The sequence below is a fragment of the Lepidochelys kempii genome, chromosome 4 (assembly GCF_965140285.1).
Source record: "Lepidochelys kempii isolate rLepKem1 chromosome 4, rLepKem1.hap1, whole genome shotgun sequence".
In the NCBI taxonomy this organism is placed as follows: Eukaryota; Metazoa; Chordata; order Testudines; family Cheloniidae; genus Lepidochelys; species Lepidochelys kempii.
The window spans coordinates 127857574-127881731 of record NC_136383.1 but is presented as its reverse complement, the minus strand read 5'-3'; the positions used below and the strand labels follow the sequence as shown (position 1 = coordinate 127881731).

General features: G+C 42.8%; 2 protein-coding genes across 6 annotated transcripts in view; one reads left to right on the top strand and one right to left on the bottom strand.

Annotated features, from left to right (window-relative positions):
* The window catches only part of PTCD3 (pentatricopeptide repeat domain 3), a 43493-nt gene extending 33247 nt beyond the window's left edge, over positions 1-10246 (bottom strand). Inside the window, exons 1-9 of one of the 2 annotated variants that reach the window (XM_073342858.1) lie at positions 10107-10246; positions 8179-8228; positions 7888-7927; positions 6664-6709; positions 5632-5700; positions 4446-4550; positions 2682-2805; positions 1614-1732; positions 23-96 (exon numbers count right to left, since the gene is read on the bottom strand). In XM_073342858.1, coding sequence (XP_073198959.1) covers positions 23-96; positions 1614-1732; positions 2682-2805; positions 4446-4550; positions 5632-5700; positions 6664-6709; positions 7888-7927; positions 8179-8228; positions 10107-10210 — 731 coding nt within the window. In that variant the 5' untranslated portion in view covers positions 10211-10246. Of the gene's footprint in view, positions 1-22; positions 97-1613; positions 1733-2681; positions 2806-4445; positions 4551-5631; positions 5701-6663; positions 6710-7887; positions 7928-8178; positions 8229-9628; positions 10039-10106 lie in introns of those variants that run through there. The other variant, XM_073342860.2, reaches the window with a different exon arrangement.
* Positions 10242-24158, top strand: part of POLR1A (RNA polymerase I subunit A) — a 56241-nt gene continuing 42324 nt past the window's right edge. Inside the window, exons 1-11 of one of the 4 annotated variants that reach the window (XM_073342853.1) lie at positions 10242-10494; positions 11388-11592; positions 13623-13772; positions 13849-13956; positions 15477-15562; positions 15685-15794; positions 19408-19494; positions 20264-20366; positions 20804-20966; positions 22780-22953; positions 23201-23323. In XM_073342853.1, the coding sequence (XP_073198954.1) occupies positions 10418-10494; positions 11388-11592; positions 13623-13772; positions 13849-13956; positions 15477-15562; positions 15685-15794; positions 19408-19494; positions 20264-20366; positions 20804-20966; positions 22780-22953; positions 23201-23323 (1386 nt within the window). In that variant the 5' untranslated portion in view covers positions 10242-10417. Of the gene's footprint in view, positions 10495-10912; positions 11079-11387; positions 11593-13622; positions 13773-13848; positions 13957-15476; positions 15563-15684; positions 15795-19407; positions 19495-20263; positions 20367-20803; positions 20967-22779; positions 22954-23200; positions 23324-24158 lie in introns of those variants that run through there. The other 3 variants (XM_073342852.2, XM_073342850.2, XM_073342851.2) reach the window with 3 other exon arrangements.

Genomic DNA, 24158 nt, shown 5'->3' with positions numbered 1-24158 from the left:
CAGGAACACCTTCTATACATACCTCCACTTAGGGCCAATGAAGTCTGAGGTCTTCCGTGAACGCCCCTTCCGTCTCCTCTGATCCGGAACTTCCTCCTGAAAAGATTTTTGCCACAAATATTTACAATGAGTAAAATATCAACCTTTTATTACAATTCTAGTAAGTGATACCTAGAATTAAATAGGCTAAAGACAGCTCCAACTAAACAAGATTTATACACTGCAAAAGAAGTCTAGTGATTCCGTGTCTTCCCCCTAGTCACCAGTGGGGTCACATACAGTGTAGACATTGCTTGCAGGTGAAACCATATTCCTTCACCCTGCCTCCCAATCTACAACAGACAAGTGAATATGAACTATAAGTGAACTCATGTATGGAGCACAGAAAGAAGAGGAACATTAGACTCCTCTCACCATGTATAAATCACAATTGGTTTGTCTGCCTTGAGATGACAAGGAAGCCAGTTTGCATCACCTTGTTTGGTGCTTAAAATTTTTTTTAAAAAAATGGATTTTAATATAGATTTTCTCTCTCTCTCTCTCTCTCACACACACACACACACACACACACGTGTGTGTGTGTGTTTACAAGAGAAGTATGTGTGCTGGTCTCCCAAATTAAATGCATCAAGATGGGTTTCATTTATTAATGGGACAGTCAGGTCAGAAATGACATTTCTGTCTGAAAGTGTTTGCTCCTGTCATTAATCGCTACCTCAAAATACAAAAAAGTACATATTAAATCAGAATGTATTTCAATTATTCCTGTTCACCCTGCAGAACCACATGCACCCTGTTGCCCACCCTGGGCATAGATTAGAAATGTTGTCCCCATTGCCCACTTCATCTAAAAGCAAAAGACACCTGTCTCCATGCTCTGTATGCTAACCAGGGTACAGGACAGGAATTCAGCCAGTCAGAAATCTTTGAGTACGTGGGCGAGCGAAACAGGCAGTGAACTGGAACCAGAGTGGTGGAATTGGAGAGTAGGGAAGTAGGAAGGTAGGGAGTGAGAGGGAACAGTATCAAGACACACTCTCCTTTCTTTACCACAGGGCCAAGGAGAGAGCAGCAGCACTCATGTGGGATAAACAATTGCTTGTTCCTGGTCAACAGGCCTTGGCATCAGTCCCATCAATATGCTGGCTGCACATTAGGACCTTAGATGCCAGCCATAGCTGAAGCCTGACCAGTATGTCAGTGCTTTATCATGGTTCTTGGTACCCAATTCTCTGATCTGTGAAGGCAGAGATCCCAACCTGAGAAGTACACTAAGTCAACCCTTGCCACAGGCTAGGCCCTCTTTGAAGGATATCACTTTTTTTTTTAAATATAAAAACATGGCGGGCAGAAAAAAAAAAATGTTATCCACCTTCACCACCATACAGATCAACAACAACTGTTTAAGCATGGTTCTTGCCAGCAAGGTTTCAGCTAAGTCTGGACAGCTTTTAAAAGTAGGCCACTTTGGTCAGTTCACAAGATTTGTAACTGCTCAGCACACTCATGCCTCTCCAGGCACACAAGGTGTGAGGATGTTCTTGCTATCACATGTGCTCTCCTACTATTTGAGCAGAAAGTTAACTAAACAGCCTCTTTACAGTTTTTTGTACCTCTGATTCTTCCAGCTCCTCCTTTTGTTTGGACTGGTCTTCCCCATTAGGCTCTCTGTCTCCATAGAAACATAATAGATCCAGAAGACGGTTTGATGTCTCCAGAGATAAAGGGGTTCCTGCAAGCAATGAGAAAGCAGAATTATGAAGCATAAAGGATACATTGTTTATTCAACACTCATGAAATGGGGCTCTTCATTGACACCAAAACATGTCACAGCATGTAGAATTTCCAGAAAGCAACTTTATATGAACAAAGATGGGTTCAAAAGCAACACTCCCAGAATTACACATCCAGATTACAGTCACTTCAGAATGGGGTGACCACAGAATAGCATTTTAGTACCCATAAAAAAAATGTCTGTCTTCTTGGCTGTAACACTGATGCCACTGCTGGCTATCCAGAGCATGGACAAGAGGTAGAGCTTTGCTGACCAAGTATTGGCTGGTGTGGGGGTGACAGATAGTGGCCAACAGTGAAAGTGCTGCAATACCAGTATAACCCAACTAAAACACCATAAGCTTTCGGTAAGGGTTCCTGTGCTCTGCCCTGTCAAAAAAAGCTAGTGAGGGACAACGTGTTCTAGGACAGCAAACCACCTTCCCCATCAAAAACATTTAGTCTCAACAAGCTTTAAATTCATGTAATGGAATCCTCTCCTCTCCATTTGTTAGGGCAAGGCCTTCTCAGCTCCCATTACCTCATATTTCTTTTTAGCTCTTTATTCAAAAGGCCTTGCATTCCAGGGTCTTTCCTGCTTCTTGACAGACATATGGCCCAGATTAACTAGAGCGGTAAAAGGAAGAGCCTATCTTGGAACCTCCTCCCTCTTGACACCCTTATCTCCCGCTGCTGAGCTAGCAAAGTGTATCATTCGTAAGACTACTAAGAATGTCTCAGTGAACAAGTGATAGCAGATGGGAGCCCAAGATTTAAGAACCAGTTCTCAAGAATACAAATCAGTTCTGCAACTCTGTACATTAACATTAAACCAGCTTTACCCTACGCCTAGGTCTCCATACACATAAGCTGGCTGCCAAATTCAGTTCTGTAGCTCAAGGTGGTACCTGCTTGCAGGAGCTGATCAAACATGTCCACAGAAGCTTTTACTCTTCTAAGCTGGATACGTTCCTTAAGAGCTGCCTCACTCACTTCTTCAATCTGAGGTGTAAGGTTCTCTGGCATCAGGCACTAAAATTAAAGAGCACATAGGCTGAATGGATGCTCTGCTCCTGGGGGAATTCTGTACCACTGTGTACGTGCAGAATTCACGCCCCCCACAGAATTTTTTTTTCCTGCAGAAAATACATTCTGCCAAAGAGGAGCTGCAGTTATGCCTCTTGCCCACTAGGGGCTGCTGTGGCACCAGAACAGAGGGCAGCCACTCCCAGGCACGAGCAGTCAACGGAGGATGTGGGGGGAGAAGAGGCTGCGTTCCTCACAGTGCCCGTCCCATGGAATCAGATGAGGAGGTGTGGGATATGGGGGAAGGATGGACAGTGAGGGGCACATGGGGGGGCACAAATACACATGGGGACAGGGGTAGGGAGGTGCAAGGACACATGGGGATGGAGGAAAGGGGGGGGCGCTGAGTGAGGGTGCAGGACCACATGGGGATGGGGATAGATGTGCTTGACAGAGAGGCTAGGGGTTAGCCAGGGTTTGCATGGAGAAGAATCCTCAACTCTCCCCACTCAAAACCACCAAATTAATTCCACATCTCCCCCACCCACACCCAACAACTTCCAGGTTCACTCTCTGGCTCCTTCCCAGCAATTACTTCCCTTCTCCCTCAGCTACTCCATTTCCTCTGGCTTCCTCACGCCTTTGCACTTCATCTGAGGGGTGCGGGAAATTAGATTCTGTATTGTAGTTTAAATGAATTATTACTCAAAGTTCTGTATTAATATGCCTAGTAAGGAATCTCTTTGTCAAAAAACATTTCCTGAATCTTTTTTGGTATCTGTATTGTTACCAATATACTTGCTGACAGGTATTTTGAAAGAAATTATGAAAATATTTGAAACTGGGATGATTATATTGTTATTTTGACAAATAAAATATTCATAATTTTAAAATACTGTGTGCAGAATTTAATTTTTTGGTGCAGAATTCCCCCAAGAATAATGCTCGAACCATCTAATAGCCAGGACACCAACTGAAATGTACTACCCATCTTAAAAGCCATTATGGCTCCTATCTTCCCTGCCTCCCCAAAATGTAATAATAGAAGTGACTGTAGCACGAATCATTTTCTGGGGATTAGGGACTGCATTTCCTAACTGGACAGTCACTTACAAACTGGACCATCAACACTAAAATCATTGGTTTCAGAGTAACAGCCGTGTTAGTCTGTATTCGCAAAAAGAAAAGGAGTACTTGTGGCACCTTAGAGACTATCGGATGCGATGAAGTGAGCTGTAGCTCACGAAAGCTCATGCTCAAATAAACTGGTTAGTCTCTAAGGTGCCACAAGTACTCCTTTTCTTTTTACTAAAATCGTTAGAATTAAAACCAAACTCGAGACCAAAAAAAAAAAAAAAATCACCTAGATCCATTCACTCCTTACTTCTGCCTGAAAAGCCTTGACTGACTTTAATCACAAATGTTATCTGAGGTCTTAAGAGTTGTTCCCCTTGGTAAACCTAAACTGATATGTAGCTTATGTAAACAAGAGAACACTCAGTTATTTAGTGGTAAGTCATAAGGTTTTGCCATTTTTAGGCTAATTTTTGGGCCCAGTCCTATAATCCTTATGCAAACAGTCCTACTGCCCATATTGCTACACAGCAAAAGTAGAGATACCATGACCACAAGAGCAGAGAGTTTACCGGTATATGAGGCTCCGCAATGTCCTTCTCAAAGAATCGAGGGAATTCGTTAACAATGTACTTTGCAGCATTTTTCCCAGACTCCCTGGACAACGAAAATAAACGCTGTATAGGAAGGAAAGGGGACAAGTTTGTTTCTTTACAATACCTAGTCCTCTGGGGGTCAAGTATGTCATGCCTCCCCCAGAGCATGAACACTTCTTAGGGACAGGAGGACACTCCTTCGCTATCTCAGCTGCTAAGCTCCCCCCAACCCCCATCTCACATTGACTACAGCAGCCTTGTCCTCTCTGACTTCACCTCTCCAATCTTCATTCTCAAATCACATCAGTCTCTATCCTAATTTTTATGGGATTCCAGTCACATAAAATTCAAGTTCCTGCGCTTCACTTTCAAGGTCTCATTTAATCTTGCTCCCACCTACGTTCCTTCTACTTGCCTTCTCTTATATTGCACTCCTTCCAATTCTGTCCCCCGCCCCACTCATGACTTTATGCCTTCTATCTGCTGCCCTCCATGCTTGAGATAAACCAGCTGCTGCTCTGCAAGTACCCTCTCTCTCTTTCAAAGCTTTCTTCCTCTCAACACTATTCTTTCCACACACTCCACTATAATATGGCTATTCTGTTTAAGACTGTAAGCTCTTACAAGTTGGGACAATTTGTTTCTTACGGTACATAGAGCAACACATACATTTACAATTCTATACAGATGTTTTAGCTCACATTTTTATTTCAAAATTTTACTAAATTGCAAGTGTATACTGTGTTGCAAGCATCAGCTCTAGAGACAGTATTTAAACTGAGTAATCATTGCACATAAACACCATCTGTGCAAAGGTTTGTATTCTTCAACGAAAACTGCATACCAGCAAAGAGTCTGGCAGTGCAGGCCAGTGGATAAGGTATTAAACTGAAGAAACAGTAGCAGTTCTTAAAGTGGAAAGGGAGCAGGCAGCTAAGTGTCTAGAGCAGGGGTCTGAGCCTGCTTGGTGGTGTTGCCCCAAGCCTGCCCAGAAGAACCTTATAATCAATAGGAAACCAGAAGTACTGAAGGAAAAAAATATTCTGAACATGTTTAACGACTGATCAGAAACTATTTTCTTTTTCAATTAAAAAAAAAACCCTAGGTGCCGACTTAATACCTGGGGGTAGAGTTCATCACAGTTTCAAAATGGAATACTTACAGACTCAAAATAGTTTCTAGGTATAAGGTAGGGGTCATCTTGAAACATATAATGAGCAGCTGTAGGATCCTATAGAAAGGAAAAGGCAGAATTTAAAGTTTTAGACAGGTGTATTGTAGATATATCTTACTTCATCTCTAAAATTAAGGGACTGTCAGCAGATCTAGTGCAATCACCTCTCTACCCCATTTTAAAGAGGAATATATTTATCTAGCAAAATATTCACCAGTTTGAAATGTAGCCATGTGTTGGTTTGGGAATAAATGATTAACCAGTTTTTCAGAAGTACGTAATAGGTATACATACATTATTAATACAGTGATCACATTAGATGGGAAGCTAAATAACTAAGGTACGAAGAGCATCCTGCAAAGCAACAAGTGCCTTAACTGCCACAGAAATGAACGGGACCCAAGGGCTCTTAACACCTTGCATGATTGGGCTATTAATTCCAGGAATCAGCAACAAACACTAACTTCTCTGGGACTCTCTGTTCCCATGACTAACAGAATCTTGATTTAGAAGATTTCTGGTCTTTAGTCTATAATGCTTTTTAAGCAGGCTCATTTGGTACAGTCAGAGTGAAAACCAAGGGCCTGATTCTCTGCTACCAAGCACCTTGCATAATGAATGTAAAACTCTACCAAATCAGACGCTGACATTTTAAAATATGCTTCGCACTCATGCTGCACTGATGAGAATGGCTGCACAATGTGCATGGCAACCGAGAATTAGGCTCTTATGGTCCACAGTACATGTGCAATCTCTCCTCCATTCTTTAACAGTTCAACACTGGTCTGACACATTATCTTAACATATTACTACAGAGCAACAGCTTCAGACAGGTTATTCATAGAAGACTCAAGGTGCTGAATGATGCAGCAAGTTTGTGCTCAGATGGCAACTAGGATCCCATTTTTCACTTATGATTGTGGCAGGTATATAAAAGGTCATCAAAATGCAAGTCTAGTGTATTAAAAAGCAGCACTACACAGTTCCACAGGATTGATTATAACCTAAGAAAGTACTTACCCTGTTTACTGTAGATGCAAGTGTTTGAAGAACTGCTAGTTTATCCCTAAATTTAAGAAACTTGCATTAATAGCGTGCAACAGGCTTTCAACATCAATTCATCCCATGTATTAACTTTTTGTCCTGATGAATTGAGAGTCTCAAGGGATCAGGATTTTAAGAAAAATTGCACTGTCAAGTACAATGATGCTCTAAATATTCTAATCCTATTTAAAATGCATTGTTTTCTCTTGGGACATGGAGAGAAGAAGGGGAATGAAAGCTTGACTGATGAAGTGGTGTTGAACCATTTAATTTAATACCCTATTATATATTTATTTAATTACTATGAAATCATTGCAGCCAACACACTTAAGACTTTATAAAAATGGTGTCTATATATGTATTTTCATCCCTTCCATGCCAGGTGCACTAGTTGAGAGAGAACTGGGGGGAGAGGGGTAAGGGAGAGAATGTTATCTCTGAAAGCCTCAAATCACAGAAACCAATTCTTGCACTGACTGAGGACTGGATATAGTAACCTATGCGTGACTCTTGGGCTGATTGAAAGATATGTAGTTGACGGTGCCAAGAGCTACTCCTTTCTATAATACTCCCAGGCCTTGCAAATTCAAGGATCCAAACTCAAATCCTTCACAGGTAGCATGCTGTACTGACATTCAATTGCTAAGCACACCCATCCATATTGGTTTGCCTCTAATAGCTCACTTCTAGATCTGCAGTATAACTAGTAAGATTCACTCTGCACTCGAGTCAGCTCCCTTCCATGGATCAACTAGCAATGATAAGAATGGAGTGGGGTACACCCAATACCGTATCTTCAGCATCGCCTCCACAATAATCCATTCTCCAAGATTTTAGAAATACAAGCTTCCTCCTGCTTTTATTTTATCTACTCCAATTAGGCAAAAGTTTATTTTAGCTATATTGAAATGTGCCTCAACCTCCCAAAAGATCAGTAAGATTTGGTTGGCTAGTAAACATGGTCTTTATGTAAGAAAAAACCAAAAGTACTGAAACAGAGGTTTTTTTTAAAGTGGCTTACTGGAGACAGAGCCCTTCATTCAGTTTCCCCATTGACTTTCTCCCTCATACCACAAATACACAAAACTGAGATTTCTTTACTGTTCGCATACACAAAAGTATAGAGGGACAGATGTCAGAAAAACTCCGGGGGCCCCAACTCGGAGGGAGAAGAGCAAGAGATGGGATATTAACACTCACCAAGTTTTCTTTCTTGGAACAACAATTTCTTCTTCAGTAACTTCAATAAGAAATATTGATCATAATACTGTTAGAACACAAACATGAGACTGGCATTTCTGCAACTACAACCAAACTGTTGATTATTCTAAGCTGTTAAAAGTCAAAAATAGCAGTCCTGATTTTTAAGATGGGCAATTCTGAACCTAATAAGTTTTAAATTCCTCTTTAGGTGCCTTGTTTATTTTAACTACATAACAGAGTACATTTTGCAGAGCTGTAAAAATGAACTATATAATTAAGATACTGTACCTCCTGGGTCAGCTTCAGTCTTCTGAAGTGATGCAGTTCCTGAACAATGCCTACAGACACCAAACATGGCCATGAGGGTTTTGAGTATCAGCATATATATTAATGTGTATTGCAAAAATGGATTTGCAGAATTCTGGACTGCAAGCAACTAGACCATTAACAAATGCAGGCAGTAATCCTACACAGTATTGCCAACCTTGGGTTTTTCTTAAAGCCCCAGCTCCAGGAATCAAGAATCTCTAGCCAAGTTTCTAGAGCAGTGGTTCCCAAACTTGTTCCGCCGCTTGTGCAGGGAAAGCCCCTGACGGGCCAGCTGGTTTGTTTACCTGCTGCGTCCACAGGTTCAGCCGATCGCGGCTCCCACTGGCCAGGGTTCGCTGCTCCAGACCAATGGGAGCTGCTGGAAGTGGTGCGGGCCGACATACGTACTGGCTGCCGCTTCCAGCAGCTCCCATTAGCCTGGAGCAGCGAACTGCAGTCAGTGGGAGCCGCGATCGGCCGAACCTGCGGACGCGGCAGGTAAACAAACCGGCCGGCCGGTCAGGGGCTTTCCCTGCACAAGCGGTGGAACAAGTTTGGGAACCACTGTTCTAGAGAAAAGCTTGAAAATGTGAACTCTAAAGGTTCCAAAAATGGAAGGCAATTTAAAAAATAAATTCTCAGGATTTTGTCCCTCTTCTCCATGTTTTTGAATACTTGCACTACCTGCACAAACACAAAGCTTTGTGCTAGAAGCTGGAACTAGGCTGAATGCTTATACAGAATCATAGAAGATTAGGGTTGGAAGAGACCTCAGGAGGTCATCTAGTACAACCCCCTGCTCAAGGCAGGGCCAACACCAACTATAGATCAATACAGATTAGATCTGTTTCAAAGAGCTCACAGGATGTAGATTGATTCAGAAATGAGCGTACCACACCTCTATGTACTGTGCAGCCGACAGATAGCAAGCCATTTTGCACTGAATTTGGATGTGATTTGTTCTCTAGAGCACACAGAATGCCCTTTAACGTAATCCTCTCTTTTGTTCGCTTTGGTTTTCATGTCAATCTAACTTAAGAGTAATTTGTACTGAAATCTATTTGCTCCTATCAAATAAACAGGCTTAAACTTTGTATTAGACTGTGCCCCCAAACTTTGTTACCGCTCTGGGGCTGGTATACACTACAAGACTAAACACTGGCCCTGAGCCTGTGCAAAGAGTGAACCTACATGTATCTCCCTGCAGGATCAGGGACGTGTGTTCGTTTTGTAACCAGGTCTCTCAACACTGCTATTAAAAAAACCCCGCCACGATATAGTTTTTTTCCTTTCCTCATCTCTCTCGTCTGTTAGATTGTAACTAAGGTCTCTAGCGTAGGGAGTGTTTACTACTCTGTTTGTTCAATGGGGTCCTCCGGAGTTCTGCCCAGACACTACTGCCATGAACGTAATTAACAACAGTACACACCGGAAAAGGGGCCGTTTAAAAATAAATCAGCGACGGGCTAGCTCCCCCAGAGCCGGTCCTGAAAATCGCGTAAGCGCGAATGCAGCCAGGGCAGACCCCTCCCCGGGCGGCTGAAACCCCCACGCAAACGGAGGCAGATCCCCTGCAGTCCAGGGAAGGGTGGACAATCGTCTGCGCTGACAGCCTCCGGCCAGACCCCAACAGACAATTTAACTTCGGTAGAGTCTTAAAGTCAACCCCAGGCACCCCATCCGCCACTGCGCACGCGCGGTTTCCTTAGCCGTTCCCGGAGCACCAGCATGAATTCCAGCGCCCGGCGAGGCCGCGCCGGGAAGGGTGACTACACTGCGCAGGCGCAGCGCTCACTCGCTCTCGCGGCGCAGGCGCTGGCCTCATCGCCTCGCCCGCCCGCCCGCGTTACCGGCTCTTTCAGCCCAGGGCACGCGGAGCCGCTCTCCAGCCCGGCCCCTGCTCCTACCTGCTGCTCGCTCCCTTCCCCGTGCTGGGCAGCCGTGAGCTGCAGCGTCCGCTCAACAGCATCGCTCGCCACCAGGAGCTGGGCTGTACCCACCTTCCCGCCATCTTAGCGGCCCGCCCGGGGGATGCTGGGAAGCAGGGGCGGTACCATTTGCCGCTGTGAGGAGGAGGGAAGCGGAGTTGGTATCGTCCAGAGACGGTCCCTCCCCCTGAGTGCGGGCACGCAGTTGGGGGCCGCGTGGTGCTCGTGGCTACCCGTTGTGGGAGTCTCTGGTGCCGGAACGGGAGGAGGGAGCGGCTTGAGCGCCCGCCATGAGGCCGCCCAGAGAGGTGCCGTGGCGGCGGCTGGCCGGTATTTCCTTCGGGATGTACACGGCCGAGGAGATCAGGTGAGGACCGGAGCCTGGAGGGCCCCCGCGGGAACTACTGCTCCCAGCATGCCTTGCGCCGCCGAGCGGCCAGAACCCCATGGACCCTTGGCGCATGCTAGGCTGGGACGTGTAGTCCCTGGGTGGGAGATCGCCCGTTGTGCTGGGCTCTCTTCCCAAGAGCCCCCCCCCACCCTTTGGGCTGGAGGGGGCTAGGTCGGCGCCCTTGTGCCTGCCCCGCTCCTGGAGCCCAGCGCAGCATGGGGGGGCCGGGAGCGTGCAGACTGGAGAAGGGTCCGGGGCAGCCCAGGCTGGAGGGGGGCTGTGGTGAAATGCAGCCTATGAGGCGGGGGGGGGGGGGGGGGGCCGCTGGAGACAGGGGAAGGGGTGTCTTATGCTGTAGAATGGGAGCTAAAGTGGAGAGGAGAAGCCCCAGCCTGGGTGGGAGCGGGGCAGAGGAGGTGGCCCTCTTCTGTTGCGGAAGGGAGAAGAGGACCTGGTGCGTGCTCCCAGGAGGGAGGGTACTTTAGCCAACTGCGGAGGGAGAGCTGCTGTTGTGTGCTGCCGGGGAGCAGACCCTGTGGTTATTAAAAATGGTACTTCTGGTAAGAATAGGAGTATTCCCTTGGGTGTCGTGACTAGCTTGCCTGGCATTCCTGCCACTGTTGGTGGTGCGGTGGTTAGAGCCTTTAAGGAAAAGTTTTCTATATATGTGGCCCTATGACTGGGTATACAGAGGAAGCAAGTGAAACTGACTATACACAAAGTGCTGGCAAATGCACAAAAAAAAGGGAGGAGGAAGACGTGATCGTTTTCCCTAACTTTTTTGCTGTTACTCGTAACACCCAAGCATATACAAAGTTAACAATATCTGCCGTCATAGATGTAACTTCTTGTTTTTCTTTCATTTTTAGGAAACTAAGTGTAAAAGCTATAAGCAACCCTCGTTACCTAGATAACGTGGGCAACCCATCAGTAAATGGACTGTATGACTTGTCTTTGGGACCTCCTGATGCCAAAGAAGTGTGTACCACTTGCATGCAGGACTTCAACAACTGTCCCGGACACCTAGGCCACATAGATCTGCCACTGACTGTCTACAATCCTCTATTTTTTGATGTATGTATATGCTGCTGAGAATGTGTTAATGTTGTAGACTAGTCTTCACTAGCTAGTAGTCTAATGTTTTTCAGAGCTAGTGATCTTTGAAGATTATTAAGGATTCAGTAGGTAGTGGTACAGAGAAATCCTCCTCTGGTGAAATGTCTTCCATCAAAAGGACTTAATTTTAAACATATATTCACTGTAATAGTCAAATGATTCCTCCCTCCCTTTCCCACTTGCTATTGCCATGCCTTCACTTACAGTGAGAAGCCTCTGTAGTAAGACTAGCCAAACTTATTTTCACCTAATAGAAGAAACTGTAGTAAAATGAGGAGCGAAGGGTCACATCCTACCTTGTAGTAGTGATGTATGCACCACTCCTCCTTGCTTAGCCAGAGGACATATAGAGAAGATTAATATAGCAGAACTAATTTATGGTGGAATGAAATTTCAGCATAAGCACAGTGAAGTTTCACTATAAGAGGAGTCAGATTTCAAAGTAGCAGCCGTGTTAGTCTGTATTTGCAAAAAGAAACGGAGTACTTGCGGCACCTTAGAGACTAACCAATTTATTTGAGCATAAGCTTTCGTGAGCTACAGCTCGCTTCATTGGATGCATTCGATGAAGTGAGCTGTAGCTCACGAAAGCTTATGCTCAAATAAATTGGTTAGTCTCTAAGGTGCCACAAGTACTTCTTTTCTTTTTATAAGAGGAGTGAAAGTCCATTGAAATGTACTTAAACCTTTCAGACTTTCACTCCAGTTCACTGTAACATTCACTGCAAGCAGATGCCATTTTATTTGAGTAAGGCTAAGATTTAGTCATGGTTATTTTTAGTAAAAGTCATGGACCAGTCACGGTCAATAAACAAAAATTCACAGCCCCATGACATGTCCATGACTTGAACTATATACCCCTGACAAAATCTGGAGGGCTCCGGGGGCATCCGTTGGTGCACTGGAGGGGGTGGGGGATGGACTCCGGGGTGCATGCTGGTGCTCCAGGCAGTATGCGGGGAGGATGGGACTCTGGAGCACCCACTGGTGCTCCAGTTGGGGGTGGGGGTTGGGCAGCCCTGAGGTCAGTCGCACCTGCTGGCTGCAGAAGCCATGGAGGTCCTGGAAAGTCACAGCCTTATTTATGAGGTATTGAGGATGTAATACTTGAATGGTACCATTTACTGTAAGATGTGCCTTGGTTAAACACAAATTGATAATAAAATAATTATTAGTAATATTACAAATTAGTAATAATACTTTAGTTTAGCATTTAATTTATATTGCTTATTATCCAAAATCTCAAAGGGCTTTACAGACATTAAGGGCTTGTCTACACTTGGAAATTTATTTAAATAGGTATTGTGGAGTAAGAGCAGTCACACAGGAGCTGATACCAACTCACTAGTCCAGAATTCTGGAAGAGCTGTTTAGGTAAATATCCAAGTGAAGGAAAGCCCAAAGAGCTACATCCTGCAGTATGCTGAGTGGCTGAGGAGAGATGCTGAACTCCTGTTGATTTCAGTAGAGCTCAAGGGCACTCCATGCATACTTGATCCTGGAAGGTGCTGTCCATACGCAAAGTCTCACATCTCTGTAACATGCTGCAGCTAATTCAAAATCAGTGGGTAACTACTATCCCCAAACTAACTTTTATAAATATGAAAAGGTCCTTCACTCTGAGCCTCATCAGCTGTTTTGAAGCAGGATGCTACCTCTGGATGCCTCTTTCTCCTTGATCAGGGCATAGAGTCTCAGATACCATGGCGAGGGGTATGGTATATGAACCTGAATAGAAATAAAGTGAAGCGGTTCTGCTGCTGTCCGGGATGTGGAGGGAGAAGCTGACTCTTATGGGTGGGCTCAGGGCTTCAAGGAAACCCTTCCCTGTTTGAGAGCATTGGAAGCTAGAGACTTTCTGTATTGCAGACTGGTAACTTCTGTCTTCCAGATAACTGATTCGTTTTAAGGAAAATGCCAACTTCCCTCCAATTCTTCTATTTTCCACACCATTAAATCTACCAGACTAATTTTTGTTTTCTTTTCAGAAATTATACCTTCTGATCCGAGGTTCTTGTTTAAACTGTCACTTGCTGACCTGTACTCGAGCTGTGGTTCACCTATTGCTTAGCCAGCTGAAAGTCTTGGAGAGGGGATTGCTTGATGTGGTCTGTGATCTTGAGGCCATCCTGAATAGGGTAGGTATCCCCTTGTTTGAGTTTGCAGCATTGTAATGGTGTGATGATGCTAATTTCCTCTTCCTCTGTCTTTCAGTTTTTGGATGAAAACACAGATGCATCTGGTTTAGACATCGAAGAAGAGTTAAATCGTCATGTGAATGAAATACTACAAAATCATCAACTAGGAGATCAGTGCTCACATGTGAGTAGAATAAGTGATCTTTCTTGGAATCTCAGGCTTGCCATGTGTGTACCTCTTTAAATAAGTAGTTTAGTCAGGTATCTTCCAGATTTTATCCCAGAGTTGTGAATGTTGCTGCTTTAGAGGGGGAAAAAAGGTGACTTGTGGCCAAGTGTTTATAGTGGAGCTGCCATTGGATCCATAACAGAATAAGAACTTAGTACCATCCCAAAAGAGTGTTGTTTGTGGTGTGTGTGTCATTTTGTGTGCATGTGTGAAGGGAAATAATTTGATAGTGCTTTGAGAATAATTATGTAAATGAGATAAAACTAACAGTCATTAAAGCTGTCTTGCAAATATTATGTGCTTGAGGCTGTAGCAGGTCCTTTTAAGAAGTCAAGAATATTTTGTATGTATCTAAATATCTTAGGATATCTTATGTGAACAAGCCACAGAATAGCTATAATCAGGTAAAGTAATTTTCCTACAATGTTTATCTTTCTTGAGTTTGTCACTTGTTCCTTGTGAGAGGAATGTTGCTATAATGAAGCTCTTATGCATTCTTAGGACAACAGAAATCCTTTGGCATGAAAAATCTGCAGATTCTGAAGATTTACTGCCACTCCACAAATTTTTTCTGTTTTGTACACAATTTAAGCTTTGACTCAAAATTTGTAGCCTTTCTGATTTCAAAGACCCACTAGCATAGTCTTGGGTTTAGAATTAGACAGTGAAACTAGCAGTAATGGAAATGTTGACACCCCACTGCCTGTCGGCCTCAGTTGGGGGTGGGGGATACCTGCAAAGCCTTATTGTGACAGTTAAAATGCTAACACATTGTCTATTTCTGAGGACTGAGATGTATTCTCCTACCAGTCCTAAGTACAGGATGCTTACAGGTGCCTTATCCTGCAATCCTGCTGCATGTCGGACTCCCGTTGACAGCAGTGTGAGTTCTCACAGAGGACTTTATATGATCAGGTTACATAACATGGTAAAAACACCAGTACTCTCCCTACACTAGTGTTTCTGCTGTTGCTACCATCAGCATAACCATGCTGGGGCTAAGGCAGTAAGGGGAAGACATTTCAAAAGTCTAATGTCAACACTGCCTAAAGTCCGAGATTTAATTTCTTGTCCCATTCTCTAAGCCACCAGGTACCAGGAGCACTGTGAAGACAAGACACATACAGTCCCAGTTAGGTGTCAGGCAGTGTCTTCCATCAGTCAGTGATCCCTCTGGCCAAAATGTATCCCATCAATTTATTCTTGTCTGAAAGATTGTTAGCCACATATAGGGTGGATTTAAAAAAGTCTGGGGAATCTTTGGGTCTCTGGAGAATTTGGGAGAATCTCAGTTGAAGGGGACATTAGGTGATTAAGGCATGTATTTAATCAATAAAGGCAAATTTAATTAACTGCTATTATTCAGCATTAGAAATAAAATCTATTTTGTGTGTGTACTTCTTAAATTGTAGCTTTTATTGTCACTTTTATCATTTTTAAGGCTTTGGGTTTTGTTTTATTTTTCTCCATTTTAGGTAAAAAACGTGTGTGAGTGTAGGAGTAAACTGATTGCACAGTTTTGGAAACTGCATATGACTTCAAAGAGATGCCCAAACTGCAAGTAAGTATGACTATGTGCAGAGAAAGCAAGTAGCCTTGTGGATTTGTTTCTTGTAATATAAATAGTCATTTGAACATTGCAAACCATTACACTAACTTTTGTTTTTCCTGCTTTTCTTCAAGATCTAGAAGATCACAGGTACGGAAAGAGCACAATAGCAAGCTGACAGTAACCTACCCCACTGTGGTACAGCAGAAGTCTGGCAAAGAGGCCATCTTGGAGGAGCCAGCAAGTAAAACACATTTTTGTTCTGTGCAAATAGTAGTATAATATTTGTATTTGTCATCTTACTTAAGGGTCACAGATCAACTACAATGGGCACTTCAGCATGCTTGCAACTCGGGGGCACAGCCAGATCTAAAGTTCCCTCCAGTTTTCTGTACTTAACCAGCCCTCCATGCTGCAGAGATTTTTCTGAGGAAAATTCCAGCTTTTTATTTCAAATATCTGATTTATAAGTCAGCTCAATAATTTGGCTTTGCTTTTTGAGTTGCTGTAGCAGCTGGCACCCCTGCTGATTTCAGGGAGAGAGAGAGAGGCTGAGAAAGCACAAACATCTAGCAGCTGTAACTCAGTGATTCATCAATGTCTTGGAACTCTCTTCCTTCCATAGACAACAGTCTTTTCTGGTCATAACAAGCAACATGTCTCTGGGATTTTTCATAAACAAACTAGGAAGAAAATGATAATCCCACAGACAAAATAAACTTCTCTCATAGGAAGAGCAGTTTCCTATTTCTGTATGCACTGCACATCAGAGATGAACATCAAGGCAGAATGGTTTACAAGACAGAAGCTGTATTAAACAGAGTGGAGCCTGCACCTGGAGGTATCTTCACTCATTTTTAGTTAGTTTGGTGGGCTGCTGATTGACCTCTTTGCATCTGCAATAAAGCATCTTGTTTGTGTCTCCACTTGTGAGGACTAGGGATGTGAAGTGACACAGTGTTCTAGAGTTAGCAATGGCCTCTGCTGTATGTCTTTCCTCTACTCTTTAGGACTAAAGACAAGAATATCAGTGATCCTGTTTTTGTACTGTTTTGGCTGAAGAGACTGGTTCTCAGCCCTGATTTGCCGAGCACTGGACGTCCTGATACTTTTCTCACAGAGCAGGTCTATTCTTGAAAGACTGATCCTCTGTCCAGAACCAGACAGGTTTAAAATGCATATGGTGATTAATCCTTTCTTAGCCACTAAAAGGATGTCAACAGACAGCTTATTCTACTGACTGGTGCAAAGACCCTGGTTTAACTACCATGATAAAATAAGTGAAACTAGCATGACTTCCTTCCAAGGGGCGGTAATGTGGGTGGACGAGTGTCAAAGCTCTGCATTGTTATTCTCTGCATGTTCAAGAGTGTGTGTTATTGTGGGATGTTTTTTGCAATTCCCAACATTAAACATTTTCTTTGGGTGACTACTCAGATTTCATTCCTACAAGGTCGTAGAGCATCACTTTGAGACCTCATTCTGGTCAATATACCCTGTGGATGATATTGTTGTACTTTCTAACCATTAAAGTAGCTGCTATCTTTAATCAGGTGAGTTTCCAAATTTGAGCGCTTTCTCTGATGAGATGCAGTATTGTACTTCTAGGCCAGACAAGTAGTCCTCACCTTCTTCATAGCATTCGTTCTCAAAGCATATTCAAGAAATATGTTTCCTTCTATCAGCCGTCAAAGGCCAGTCTTTAAGAGCCCAGACAATCCCATGGCAGAGAAGTCTTATATGTCCTGTAATGAGATGGGCTAGGTGGCCACATAAATTCACCAAATTCTACCTATTGGTCATCCAGTCGTAAGCCAATGATATTTTTGGCAGAAGTCGTCTGCAGGCTTTAGTGCCTTTGTAGGGGGAAGACAGAGGACATCTAACTTGTCTTACTTCTGGATATCATTGTTTAAAGAACAATCTTATCTTACCTTCCTTCTCAGGAGGCACACTACTGTGAGGATCTCATTAAAACTGATCTGTGGGCCCCAGTATGAAGAAGAATATGTGAGCTTAGTGAAAATTTCCTCTTTTTGAGTAATAAGGTCCATGCCTCTGGCCCACCCTGGAGACAAAGGAATCAATCATCCATAATAGAGAAATGGACATCCTAAGATTCAGGTTTAATTTGTTTGGGGGAAATTATTCCCATGCTCAACAGTAGGAGAAAATATTGTTTGATTTCTTTCCCCCACTGTATAGATAACAGTCTCTAGCATTCTTAAAACTACAATACCCACCTGGGGAAATGAGGAAACAGATTGACAGAGCGAGAAGGGTACCCAGAAGTCACCTACTACAGGACAGGCCCAACAAGGAAAATAACAGAACACCACTGGCCATCACATACAGCCCCCAGCTAAAACCTCTCCAGCACATCATCAGCGATCTACGACCTATCCTGGAAAACGATCCCTCACTCTCTCAGACCTTGGGAAGCAGGCCAGTCCTCGCTTACAGACAACCCCCCAACCTGAAGCAAATACTCACCAGCAACTACACTCCACAACACAGAAACACTAACACAGGAACCAATCCCTGTAACAAACCTCGTTGCCTACTCTGTCCCCATATCTACTCTAGTAACACCATCAGAGGACCCAACCACATCAGCCACACCATCAGGGACTCCTTCACCTGCACATCTATTAATGTGATATATGCCATCATGTGCCAGCAGTGCTCTTCTGCCATGTACATTGGCCAAACCAGACACTCCCTCCGTAAAAGAATAAATGGACACAAATCTGTCATGAGGAATGGTAACATACAAAAGCCAGTAGGAGAACACTTCAATCTTCCTGGACATTCTATAACAGATTTAAAAATAACTATACTTGAAAAAAAACTTCAGAAACAGACTTCAAAGAAAAACTGCAGAACTAAAATTCATTTGCAAATTTAACACCATTAATTTGGGCTTGAATAGGGACTGGGGGTGGCTGGCTCACTACAAAAGCAACTTTCCCTCTCCTGGAATTGACACCTCCTCATCAGTTATTGGGAGTGGACTAAATCCACCCTGATTGAATTGGCCCTGTCAGCACTGGTTCTCCACTTTGAGCAGGGGGTTGGACTAGATGACCTTCTGGGGTCCCTTCCAACCCTGATATTCTATGATTCCCTTTTCTTCATGTGTCAGTATAATAATGCCTGCATCTGTAATTTTCACTCTATGCGTCTGAAGAAGTGGGTTTTTTTACCCCCAAAAGCTTATGCCCAAATAAATCTGTTGGCCTTTAAGATGCCACCAGACTCGTTTTTACAGTCTCTAGGAAGTAAGATGGAATTCTGGCTGTAGAAGCTGTCACAATTGAAGGGACCTTTTGGAGCCAGGACATTCATTCCCTTGCCAGTGACTGACAGATCCTGGTTCTGCCCCAAAGTAGGCAAGCAATCTGTAGCTCTGTTGTATCAGATCTGTGTATTTATTACTTGAAGAAAGGGAAATTTTTCATGTGAAGTTGGATATGTTTTCCCTATGGTAATCCACAGGGTAAATTTTTCCTGTTGAACTAATCTGGACTTGTACACACCTCCTAAAATGTATATGTCAGACTTGGCTTTAATTGTTTCAATTCTGTTGACTGTGACCAGCTTCATGACTGTCATATCATGCATATTTTATTTTAATTTTACTTGAAAAGCAGTGGGTTTACTTGACTTGATTTCCCCATAACACAGGTTGCATCAATAAAGCGCCCTTGCAGATGCCAGCGAATGGTGCTCAGTCAGTTGTGTTTTCTGTTGATTTGCTCCTTTCCATTCCTTTCTCTAAGTGGAAACAGAATTTGACTTTTTCACAATTACTATCAAAAGGAAATATATCAAAATAACTTTTTTTCACCCCTCAGTTATAGATGAGACTCAGTTGGGGAAAAGAGGTTACTTGACACCCATCACTGCCAAAGACCACATTGTGGCTCTGTGGAAAAATGAAGGTAACTGTTGTTAGACCAAAGCTACTTCAGATTTCTCAATGCTTATATGTTGTATTCCTATCCCCTACCTTTCATCTTTGTTTCTTTAGCTTATCAGGGCAGATATTGATTTTTTTTTCTTTGTTTGTACAGTGCCCAGCATAATGATCTAAATTGGGGATTAAATTAAAATCTGTATCATAATGTGTATGCAGAAATAAGTTTATATAGACCACCTAAAATCTGGTATTTCTTTACTTTACAACCTAAATGTGCTCTTATTACAGGGTTTTGTGGTGTGTGTTTTTTTTTTTTTTTGTATGGAATACAGGTCTAGTATATATTGTATACACAATGAGACCAAGTGACGTGGGGGAGTGGAACATAATATCCTGTGAAACAGCACTGACATTTGCTCATATGGCTCTTTGGAGAGATGTGGCAAACCAGATAGGATATTGCTAAGTCAAAGGCTAATTAGAAGTGTTTTCAGTTGGCCGTTTGGTAATACAGAACCTCCTTCCCTTTTATAGCAAGTAATAGGAACCCAAGGACATGCATATATAAAACAAAACCCTGAAGGTTACAATAGCATAAGGACAAGAAATAACTACTGACTAGTAAATAATTTAATTTGTCTGTGTGGTGGATGCCATTGGTATTTAGCATTTGGTCTAGATCTTTAAACCAGTTAAATGCCATTAGTCCATCACCAAATGCATTTGTGAGTTTGGATGCCTAGAGTACAGCAGACCTAATTCAAGTTTTATCTCTTCTCTGTACTACTTAGGTTTCTTTCTAAATCACCTTTTCTCTGGTCTGGAGGTGGGTGAGAATTCAGAATTCAGCCCTGATATGTTCTTTCTAGATCTCCTTGTGGTTCCACCTTCAAGGTAACAAAACTTGTGAAACTTTGTAGAATTTAGTTATTGGTACATACTGTTTGCAAAAGTCAGAAATACAGACTCCTAGGGTATAGGTTCTGCTCTGTTATAATGTTAGAGTAATGTAATTCAGGAAAAATCCCAATAATAATAATCAAAGATGTCTTTCACCAGGTTCCCTGGGAAAACTATTGAAGGACTGAAATGCTATTTACAAGTAATGTTCCAAATTACTATAGTAACTGTGTGATAATATGTACTTGTTTGTACCAGTGGAATTTCTTGTAAGAGGAGTGATCTTTCAGCATGACAATGTTGCTTGTAAAGGTTGCATGTGAACTAATAGTTCACATTGCTATTTCTAATGTAATGAAGATGGCGGGGGGATGGGCAGGAGTTTGTTTCTGTTGGCTTTATCCCTGTATAATGAGTACGGCCTGCCTTAGGTATCGTCCTGTGAATCGTCTTGGAGACCAGATGTTTACAAATGGTCAAACTGTGAACTTGCAGGCTGTCATGAAAGATGTCCAATTAATAAGGAAGCTTCTGGCTTTCATGGCTCAAGAACAAAGTCAACCAATACAGCTTGTAGAGAATGAAATCCAGAAGGTAAGAGCAGCCGCATACCTGAGTATCCAAAGTGAAAAAATAATGTAAAATTCAAGAAGATTCTAAAACTGCTCTAATAAAGATCGTAGAGTGCGTCGGCAGGCCATTTATGACTGGAGAGGGTCTCTACCTGTCCGGGCTTGTATGCTATTGTCCCAAGGACACCTGCTGCAAGGGGAAAGCAGTTTGCTCACAGACTTCTATTGCTGATTTTTCTGCATTTATTAATAAAGTGAATGTTTGGTGTGTAAGAGAGAATGGGCAACTAGCACTGGAGAGTGAAGTCCTCTGTTCACTGGGTTGGTACGGCACAGACCACCAAAGTGGAAGTTTCTGCCATTCTACTCTGAACATATGTCCTTGCTGAGATGCAGGAAGTGGGATTACCACTGTGGGTAAGGGGCAATTCAGCTTCTGAGGCTAAGGTGAGTACTGCCCATTAGTAGCTAGGCTGGCATCAACTAATTCACTCGGGCCACAAAATAGCAGTTAGTTGGTAACAATGTTCAGTCACCGCTGACCTAAGCTGTTTTCACATGAGTGAACTAGAAGTGGAAAACTCCATATCCAGTCACCAATCCTCTGAAACATCCAGACCCACGTCATTTCCCAGTTGGATCATATTGAGAGCTGCCAGGGGAATGCTGGGGAAGCCCTGTACCAATGATTTCTGAATTTAACATATGAGCCACTTTAGCTGCAATCAGGGTATGCCCAACACTTGCATAGGGGCCTTTCTCCCCCAGATTTAAGTACTCTCCTTTATGGTTGCACTCCTGACTGTGGAGTGGCATCCAAATATTTTACTTCTATTATTATGATTTATATTTTTTAATGTTTAGATTGAGGTAGCACTTACAGGCCTTAACTAGGTCAGTCCCTGTTACGCTAGGTGCTGTACAAACATATGGTAAATTACAGTCCTGGGTCTCTGTCAAACATGTTCTGTGTTTCTCATCCTCAGATAAGAAACATTTGCACCTTTTAGCTAGCAGAGGAATTCCCCAATTCCAGTTCAAAACATGCTAAACCTAAAAAAAAGTAGGACTAGAAATAAACTGTAATCCAATTGAGTGCCTCTCTCCAGGTATATAGTCCAGGGTTGCTGTATGTTATGGTGTCTCTTTGACACAGATGCTTGGCATCAGCTAAACTAAATACTCCTTTTGATTTACATTCATTACAATAACCTCACGGAAGGCATTGTAAATTATTTTAATCACTTGGAGTTTCACCACTAGGTGGAGCTTTATCTTCAGCTATTTGAAACTGCTTGAGATAGGCATGCAATTAACTATGTTTGGAAATTGGCCATGGCACAGACTGTAATACCTCTTATGAAAAAATGGCGTAGAGTTTTTAATGGTTGTGAGAAATTAGGATTTTGGATTATTTTTATCCAAAAGATGGTGTCTCCCAGCAGTACAGTGGCTCCTAGCATCTTGCTGGGTCACTCACTCAATGCTGACTCGGATGGGAGACTGTCACCTATTTAGTTACCAACTATTTAATCCCTATCGCTGTGTGTTACATATTGTTTTCTTTGGAAGTCTCCTGTCCAGGGGCTAACAAGGCCTGACCCTGTTTAATTTTTGAGGTTTCATAACAGAATAGCCTAACACAGTATGTTGAGATAATCTAAAAGTAACATGTATCTTGTTAATGATTCATTATGTTTCTTAGATTTAATCAGATGGACAAAAATGAGCCACGTTTCAGCTGTGATTTCTTTTGAGAGCTTAATGCTATAAACACAAGGCTGGTAAAACAGGAATTGAATTTTTTAAATCCTGGTTCTCGTACGTTTCCACAGGTGACAGATGAGCCATTAGAATCACTGGATCGTTCAGTCCTGGCTATGATCTCAGGGCAGAGCACTGCAGATAAACTGTACAACATTTGGATTCGTCTTCAGAGCCATGTCAATATTGTGTTCGACAGTGACATGGACAAACTAATGACAGAAAAATATCCTGGTATCCGTCAGGTGAGAGTCAAGGGAGTCTCAAACAGACTTCACTAGACTTTGTGTGGTAAGAGACGGCTGTAGAGAGAAGCACGAAGGGAATAAGTATGAAAAGTGAAGTAGTTGTGTTTAATTTGTACGCATTTCCATGGCACTCATCACTATAGTATCTAGTGAGTTTGAATGACTCATTGGATACTTTGATACAGTATATTTGTAACATCTGCACTTTTTTGTTTCATCATTCTTTTAATTTCCACTTTCAAAGATACTGGAGAAAAAGGAAGGACTGTTCCGCAAGCACATGATGGGAAAACGTGTGGATTACGCTGCTCGGTCAGTCATCTGCCCTGACATGTACATTGCTACCAATGAGATTGGTATTCCTATGGTAAGGAAAAATAAAGTATGAGGTATGTTAGGACAAGCCTGTAGGTGGGATTGCAGTGTAGCATATTTGACAATGAAGTTACCAATTTTAAATTTGTATATTCACCTACTGATCCAGTCTCTTACCCCACAGCCCCTGATTCTCACAGTATCTCCATTATCCTGCAAAGCAGATTCCCCTTACATGTAATCTGATTGTTACATCTGTGTTAATAAAAAGATACAAAGAGTCCTGTGGCACTTTATAGACTAACAGACGTATTGGCGCATGAGTTTTTGTGGGTGAATACCCACTTTGTCAGACGCATGTCTGCTAATTACTGACATGCATCCGACAAAGTGGGTATTCACCCATGAAAGCTCATGCTTCAGTACGTCTGTTAGTCTATAAGGTGCCACAGGACTCTTAGTCTGGATCTGTAAAAGCGGCAAACAGGGCTACCCCTTGGAAAATAAAAAGATAGTTGAAGACCAGAAAATTTGCCAGTTGTTATACTAAATATTGCCTCTGGGAAAGAGATTGGAAGGAGGAGGGTCTGAATTGGGTCATCAGAGCTTGACAACCACTGAACGTTTTAAGTAGAGCTCGGCTCCCATTTTCCTATCCCTGGTCTTTGCATGTTGCATTTTGTAACATCGCAGCAGCCTGTGCCAAGCTTTGGGTAAAGGTAGTGTGATGAGTCACTGGTGCAAAGCTGCCTTAATTCCTTCCCTAGTGACTTGCAGTTTCCTCCCAAAAGAGAGAACTACACTGAAGGGAAGCTCTTGCTGGCACTTCTGAAGACCTGAATGTTCTGCTAATTACTGTGGCTGGAATTCTCAGCCTGTGCAACAAG